The sequence below is a fragment of the Microtus ochrogaster genome, unplaced genomic scaffold (genome assembly GCF_000317375.1).
Source record: "Microtus ochrogaster isolate Prairie Vole_2 unplaced genomic scaffold, MicOch1.0 UNK322, whole genome shotgun sequence".
In the NCBI taxonomy this organism is placed as follows: Eukaryota; Metazoa; Chordata; class Mammalia; order Rodentia; family Cricetidae; genus Microtus; species Microtus ochrogaster.
The window spans coordinates 37,331-45,684 of record NW_004949420.1 but is presented as its reverse complement, the minus strand read 5'-3'; the positions used below and the strand labels follow the sequence as shown (position 1 = coordinate 45,684).

The 8,354-nt window shown below is 42.4% G+C and overlaps 1 protein-coding gene across 1 annotated transcript in view; it reads left to right on the top strand.

The window, feature by feature from the left end:
• Positions 1-938: 938 nt before the first annotated feature.
• LOC101986459 (baculoviral IAP repeat-containing protein 1e-like) overlaps positions 939-8,354 on the top strand; it is a gene marked incomplete at its 5' end in the record, with an annotated part of 42,057 nt that continues 34,641 nt past the window's right edge. Inside the window, 4 exons of the mRNA XM_005372215.3 lie at positions 939-1,100; positions 1,911-1,962; positions 4,104-4,223; positions 5,257-5,356. Coding sequence (XP_005372272.3) covers positions 939-1,100; positions 1,911-1,962; positions 4,104-4,223; positions 5,257-5,356 — 434 coding nt within the window. The remainder of the gene's footprint in view (positions 1,101-1,910; positions 1,963-4,103; positions 4,224-5,256; positions 5,357-8,354) is intronic.

Genomic DNA, 8,354 nt, shown 5'->3' with positions numbered 1-8,354 from the left:
TTTCTCTTTACTATTAGTGACTGATCTGCCATGGGAACTAGGCTTATCCCCTCAGAAACCACACTCCAGGACAGGCCCCAGGCCCAGGAAGAGTTGGCCAACACAAAATAAACTCCATATTACTTTTATGGGCATCCCTTTCATTTGGGGGTTTTGTCAGAAAGGCCGAGTTCTCCCCACTCTGTCTCTGTGCCAGTCTCTCTGATGCTTTTTTTTTTTTTTTTTACACCATAGTGCTGTGGTGTGTGCTTACAGCTGAAGCCGCCCCTGAGGCTGAAGATTGCTTCAGGCCAGGAGGTTATCACCAGCCTGGGCCACACAGGGACGCCCCATTATAAAATAAAAATAAAAGTAATCTGAAGATTCAGTTGTGAATAACCACATGTGTTGTCAGTCATATAAATAAAAAACAGTGGTGCTTCTCAGGAAAAACGTTGGAGTGAATTTTCTAACACAATATATTTTAATTATGCCCCTCACCTCTCCAGTTCTTCCCAGATCTTCCCCACTTCACCCCTCACACTGTTCAGCCAACTTTATGTTTTCTGTGTTTCAGCACAGACAGACACCCCCCCCCCCCCCCCCCCACGGAAACCAAAAAAAAAAAAAAACTAGTAAGACACCCAAACAAAACCCCCAAATGAAAGGGATGCCCAAAAAAGTAATATGGAGTTTATTTTGTGTTGGCCAACTCTTCCTGGGCCTGGGGCCTGTCCTGGAGTGTGGTTGTTATACCCAGTGACACTTCACTGGAGGAAACCGATTTCCCTTCATCAGCAGGGATCATTTGCAAACAGCTTCTTGATTAAGAGTCAGACTCTGTGTCTACATCCTCTCTTAGTCCGGGGCCCCATCTGGTTTGGGTCTGGGCAGGACTTGTGCCTACTATTGGGGCAAGGCTTTTTTTTTTTTTTTAACAGTTTTACTGATGTATAAAGTCCAGTGGTTTTATAGGTTTTATCAAATGCTCATTGTGTTTGAGAACACCTCTATTTATTGGGATTTATTTTAATTATAGGTGTGAATTTCTTCGAAGTAAGAAATCCTCAGAGGAAATTGCCCAGTATATTAAAAGCTACGAGGGATTTGTCCATGTCACGGTAATTCAGAGCAGCAAACTCTTCCCACTGGTGTGGAGTCATTGAGGAGTTTTATTTTTTCATAGATTTCATGCTCCTACATCTCATCTGCAGAGTGGAGACACACAAGTCTTGCTAAACTGCAACCATGTAGACGTGATTTTTCAGGCAGACTTTGGGTGGCTTCTGCTGCTTTCTCCATCTTCTCTCTGACTGAGCCCACTTCCCCAGTTTCTTTTTGCTGCCTCCATCTAGGTGCCCAACCCAGTCTTCTGTCCTAGTACCTGGTGACAGCAGGGCTCTCAAGCTGGCTCCCGCCCCTGGTTGTCTAGGGTCTACACTAGTAGGGACTTCCTAGTGGTAAGTGGTGGGAAACTTAGCCCACACAGAAGCCAAAGGAGAATGTAATGGCTGATGACCCAGAGGCTGTGTCTGCAGAGAGCAGGGCTGAGAGTCTGGGCGCAGTTTTCTTCGAGGGAGAGTTGCTCAGTTGGAAAGGTCCTTCTGAGGGGAGCTTCCTTCCCATGGCTCAGTTCCCCCTGAGCCAAATGCATCTGTGTGTGTGACTGCAGTTCTGTTGCTGAGCTGTGTGTCTGTTGAGAGTGACCCCGAGAAAGCTCCCATTTGCACAGGTAAACATTCGCTGCTGGTCTGTACTGCATAAAATTTCCGAGATCAACAGAAATCAGACTAAAGGTCTGCTTTGCCAACACTTCTGCTGCTCTAGTGAAATGTCACTTTAGTGCTGGGGGGGGGGAGTCCTTCAGTTGCAGCTCACAGACAGATGTATATTTTATAAATCAGTTAGTAACCTGAATTTTTTTCCTTCAGGGAGAACATTTTGTGAATTCCTGGGTCAAAAGAGAATTACCTATGGTGTCAGGTAAAACCTCAGGCACTTTCTAAATGCTTTGCTTGTTTATTTCCTTTCCGTGGTGAGTTGAAAGCCAGTCTGTTTTTAGCCAGTTCTGTTTCCAGGACAGCCAGGCAGGGCTGAAGGAAGGAAAGGAAGAAGAAAGGGAGGGAGGGAAGGAGGGAGGGAGGGAGGGAGGGAGGAAGGAAGGAGAAAGAAGAAAATAATCAACCTACATTCCAAAACAAGCAAGCAAACAAACAATAATAAACAAACAAATAAATAAATGAGGCAAGTTGGTTGACTCCCTGATTGTGTTTTTTGTCATCGTTCTTTCTTAAACAACACAAAAAGAGAGAAAAGAAAAATAACAACAATAAATAAATGAACAAATAAATATACATACATACAAAAAGGCAGCTCCCTGGTCATTTATTTTCCCCTGCTTCTTTAGGAAAAAAGCAGCACACACACATACACACACACACACACACAAAAAAAAAAAAAAACAAACAAACCCAAAGACAAACAAATTATACCAGCTGTCCCATTCTTAATAAATAAAAAAATTAAAAGGATGACTAATTGACCTCCATCTAAAGCTTTTAGAAAAAAAATCTACAGAGCCAACTGATCAACCTCTGTGTTCAATAAAAAGACAACCAACTATAGGTCAACCTGTATACAATATTAGCATATATTAAAAAAATCACTTTTGGATGCTCAACTTACTAAACCTGGATGGAGGTGGGTGGTCCTTGGACTTCCCACAGGTCAGGGAACCCTGATGGCTCTTCAAGCTGATGAGGGAGAGGGACTTAATCGGGGGAGGGGGAGGGAAATGGGAGGCGGTGGCGGGGAGGAGGCAGAAATCCTCAATAAATAAATAAATTAAAAAAAATCACTAAAATAAAAAAATAAATTATGCTGCCTACCCCATCCTTATTTAAATAAGAAAATTTTTAAAATTTTAAAATAAAAATTCAATAAATTACACCACCAGCCCTGTTCTTATTAAAGAAGAAAAATTTAAGAGGCCAGCTGGTCAGCCTCCATTTAAAAGCTTTAGAAACAAATTCCACAGAGTCAACTGGTCAACTTCCATGTTCAATAAAAAGACAACTAACTGGTTGACCTATATATTAAAAAAAAAAAAAGTTCAGTCAGGTCATCGTATATGATTGACCCATGTCCAAGAGGAAGAAAAGAACAGCTAAGTCCAGCCTTATCTGGTTGACCCAAAGGGCAGGTTTTTTTGCCAAAAGAATATATGTATTGAGCATTTTAAGAGCTAGTAAGGCCTGGGTGTAATGGCACACAACTAATCCCAGCATGTAGGAGGCAGAGACAGGCACATTTCCGTGTGTTCAAGGCCAGCCTGGTCTACATATTGAAATCCAGGCTAGCCAAAGCTACATAGTAAGACCCTGTTTTCAAAAACCACAAACAAAACAAACTAATAAGGGTTGGGAGTACCAAAGGTCTTTAGAGAACAAAGACCCGGGCTCTATCTCCAGAATCCATGTGAAAAAGCAATGTGTGGCAGTATGGGCTTGTGATCTCAGCACTGGGAGGCAGGCATGTCCATCCTTAGATAGCCATAGCCAGATAACCTAGTTGGCTTATTGAGTTCAAGGCAAATGAGGAATTTTCTCAAAAAAGGGGGGGGAGTATTAAAAAATAACAGTGAACGTTGTCTTCTGGTCTCCACTTGTATGTGCCCACACATACACATGGAACCCATACACATACATACACATGTCAGTGGGGGGTGAAGGTGGAGGAGGAAGAGGAGAGAGAGACTAAGAGCTGAATATGCTCCTTGAAATGAGTGATGGAAAATGATCAGAGGAAGGAAGCCAAAGAGAAACTGAAGTGCCAACCTGCTCCTCCCAGAGAACACACATCATGGTACTAAGGAGCTATTCCCTATTATTCCATGGTTTGATAGAAGTAAAAAGTAAAATAAAGACATCTAGACTGTAAAAATATTTTTCTTAGTTAAATTGGATTGTATCTTTTATTCTTTTGTGCTTTTCTAACCACTCTCAATTATTTTGATGCAAGCACAGTACATCAGATCATTCCATCTACACACACAGATAACTTGAACTTTTCAAATGCTGGTCTCACATACATCTGTTTTTTTCTCTCTCCCCACAACTCCCAAGCTTACTGCAATGACAGTGTCTTTGCTAATGAAGAGCTAAGGCTGGACACTTTTAAGGACTGGCCCCAAGAATCACCCGTGGCTGTTGAAGATCTCGTCAGAGCAGGCCTTTTCTACACAGGTGAGTCAGTATTTGTGTTCATCAGATGCTCTGGTCCAGGTGAGTCAGTATTTGCATCCATCTGTTGCTAAGGAAGAATGGGAGAAAGTAGGATGTGGATCACTTTTTACCATATAGTGCTCACAGGAGAAACAAATTCATTTCCTTAGTTTCAACCTATGAAGGATCTTCCACAAGTTCCTCATCTCTCTTTGGCTGCTGCCCCTCAGAAGCTCCACTTGGTAATATACAAAACTCATTCCCTCAGCTGGGTCACTGCCTAAAGTACAAGGAGAGGAAGGAAAAGATACGATGCCCTCCCTGGTTATCTTGCTAGTGTTCCTCCGACCAGGTGCACTCCTGAGTTGAGATGGAGTTTTGTGTGGCTCTGTCACTGTGGTAACATAGTACTGCATAGTCAATGCAGTTCAGAATGTGGATTGTGGAGACACTTTACCTAACAGACGTATTCCACTGGCATGAACAGTCTTTTTACCTCACAGTCTTAACCCTTTGTCCCTTCTTTATTGCTCTCCTCTTGCCAGCCTTCATCAGGTCTCATGGGCAATGTGCTCCTATTTTTAGTGAACTAGACCTGGAAACAATGTGGGAAGAGACAAGGAATTCTTCACGATCTCACTTACAGAGAGCCCCTAAGCTTGCTCCTGTGTTTCTCCACCTCCGATCCTCACGTGTCTTCTTTCTTATTGATTGTCTCCTTCTGTGAGAGTCCACCGTGTCATCATTGTCCAAATCAGACAGAAATCTCTACTCCCACAGAGCTTCTGTTCTTTGAAAATCTCTTAGAATGACAGGGCTGAGATGGTCAAAATACACAGTGCACAGGAGCGTTCAGTGACTGTTGCTGGCCACCCCATTGGAGGACCGAGAGTCCCCTGTGAACTGTTGCCCCCGATGACCCATGCATGACTTTGCCACACAATTCAATTGGGGATGCAAATAGGGTTTTACTCTCAAGATCTTGAGTTATTATCTGCGTGTGAGTTAATATGCATGTGTTGGAGTAACACTGACCACATTTTCTTACTTCTAGGCATAAGGGACACTGTCCAATGTTTCTCCTGTGGCTCATATATGTGGAAATGGGAGGAAGGTGACGACCCGTTAGAAGATCACACCAGGTTTTATCCCAAGTGAGCAGGATGAATTCCCTTAACTTTGAATGTACTTCAGCAGTTATTCCGTCACTGCTCTCAAACCTCCTTTCTCTGTGGATAGTCTCTGCCCACTCCACCGGTTCCCACTATGAAGGACACATACTTTATCTTCATCTCCTTCCTCCCATGACATCTTCCCTGTCTAGCTTTCCTCTCATAGTTAGACTTGGTTTTTACTGGGTCAATATATATGTGGTGTTTGTTTGTTTGTTTCGGTTTTTCAAGACAGGGTTTCTCTGTGCTGCTTTAGAGCCTGTCCTGGAACTAGCTCTTTTTTTTCCCCCAGCAGATTATTTTTTTTTATTACTTTAAAAATAATACCAATCAGAATTTCCACTTATTCCCCTCCTCTCACCTCCCTCAGATTCCCCCACTCCCCGACCCCACTCCCCCATTCCCTCTCCTTCCTCCCCCTCCATTCCTAAGGGTACCCTGCCCTGGGAAGTTCAAGGCCCTCCCTGCTCCATCCAGGCTTAGGAAGGTATGCATCCAAATAGAATAGGATCCTAAAAAGCCAGTACATGCAGTAGAGACAAATCCCAATGCTGTTATCATTATCATTGGCTTCTCAGTCTGCCCCAATTGTCAGCCACATTCAGAGGGTCCAGTTTGATCCCATGCTTGTTCAGTCCCAGTCTACTGGATTTGGTGAGCTCCCATTAGATAAGGCACACTGTCTCAGTGGGTAGACCAACCCCTCATGGTCCTGACTTCCTTACTCATACTCCCTCCTGCTCTTCAACTGGACCTTGGGAGCTCAGTCCAGTGCTCCAATGTGGGTCTCTGTCTCTATCTCCATCCTGACGAAGGTTCTATGGTGATATTCAAGATAGTCATCAGTCTGACTATGGGACAAAGCCAGTTCAGGCACCCTCTCCTCCACTGCCCAGGGTCCTAGCTGGGGTCATCCCAGTGGACTCCTGGAAACTCCTCTAGAGCCAAGCCTCTAGCCAATCCCCAAATGGCTCCCTTAATTAAGATATCTTCTTCCCTGCTCCCATATCCATCCTTCCTCCATCTCAAGCATCCCACTCCCCAAGCTCTCCCCAACCCTCCTCTTCTCCCTTCTCTCTCCCCCTTTCCCCTTCCCCGTATCCCACTCCCACCCTCATGCTCCCAACTTTTGCCTGGTGATATTGTCTGTTTCCAGTTTCCAGGAGGATCTATATATGTTTTTCTATGGCTTCACCTTATTACTTAGCTTCTTTAGGATTGCAAACTATAGGCTCAATGTCCTTTGTTTATGGATAGAATCCAATAATGAGTGAGTACATACCATATTCATATTTTTGGGTCTGGGTTATCTCACTCAGCATAGTGTTTTCTATTTGCATCCATTAGCATGTAAAATTCAAGATGTCATTGTTTTTTACCGCTGAGTAGTACTCTAATGTGTAGATGTGCCACACTTTCTTTATCTATTCTTCCATTTATTGAGGGGCATCTAGGTTGTTTCCAGGTTCTGGCTATTACAAATAATGTTTCTATGAACATAGTTGGACAAATACTTTGGTAGTATGATTGGGCATCTCTTGGGTATATTTCCAAGAGTGGTATTGCTGGATCCTGAGGTAGGTTGACTCCCAATTTTCTGAGAAACCACCACACTGATTTGCAAAGTGGTTGCACAAGTTTGCATTCCCACCAGCAATGGATGAGTGTTCCCCTTACTCCACATGCTCTCCAACATAGGCTATCATTGGTGTTTTCGATTTTAGCCATTCTGACATGTGTAAGATGGTATCTAAAAGTTGTTTTGATTTGCATTTCTGTGATCACTAAGGAAGCTGAATATGTCCGTAAGTATCTTTTGGCCATTTGAAATTCTTCTGTTAAGAATTCTCTGTTCAGTTCAGTACCCCATTTTTAATTGGGTTATTTAGAATTTTAATGTCTATTTTCTTGAGTTCTTTATATATTTTGGAGATCATACCTTTGTCTGATGTGGGGTTGGTGAAGATCTCCCATTCAGTAGGTTGCCTTTTTTGTCTTAATGACTGTGTCCTTTGCTTTACAGAAGCTTCTTAGTTTCAGGAGGTCTCATTTACTCATTGTTGCTCTAATTGTCTGTGTTACTGGGGTTATATGTAGGAAGTGGTCTCCTGTGCCCCTGTATTGCAGGCTACTTCTCACTTTCTCTTCTATCAGGCTCAGTGTGGTCGGATTTATATTGAGGTCTTTAATCCATTGGGACTTGAGTTTTGTGCATTGTGATAGATATAGATCTATTTTCATTCTTCTGCAGGTTGACATCCAGTTATACCAGCACCATTTGTTAAAGATGCTTTCTTTCTTCCATTGTATAATTTTAGCTTCTTTGTAAAAAATCAGGGTCTTCAATTCGATTCCATTGGTCAATGTCTCTGCTTTTATGCCAGTACCAAGCTGTTTTTATTATTGTAGCTCTTTTTGATGTCAGGGATAGTAATGCCTCCAGAAGTTCCTTTGTTGTATAGAATTGTTTTGGCTATCCTGGGTTTTTTGTTTTTCCAAAATAAAGTTGATTATTGTTCTCTCAAGGTCTGTGAAGAATTTTGTTTGGATTTTGATGGGGATTGCATCGAATCTATAAATTGCCTTTGGTAGAATTGCCATTTGTACTATGTTGATCATACCAATCCAAGAGCATGGGAGATCCTTCCATTTTCTGGTATCCTCTTCAATTTCTTTCTTCAAGGTGTCAAATAGATCTTTCACTTCCTTGGTTAGAGTTACCCCAAGATACTTTATGCTATTTGTGGCTATTGTGAAAGGTGATGTTTCTCTGATTTCCCTCTCTGCTTCTTTATCCTTTGCGTATAGGAGGACTACTGATTTTTTTGAGTTGATCTTGTATCTTGCCACATCACTGAAGGTATTTATCAGCTGTAGGAGTTCTCTGGTAGAGTGTTTGTGGTCACTTATGTATACTGTTATATCATCTGCAAATAATGAAAGTTTGACTTCTTCTTTTCCAATTCAAATCCCCTCAATC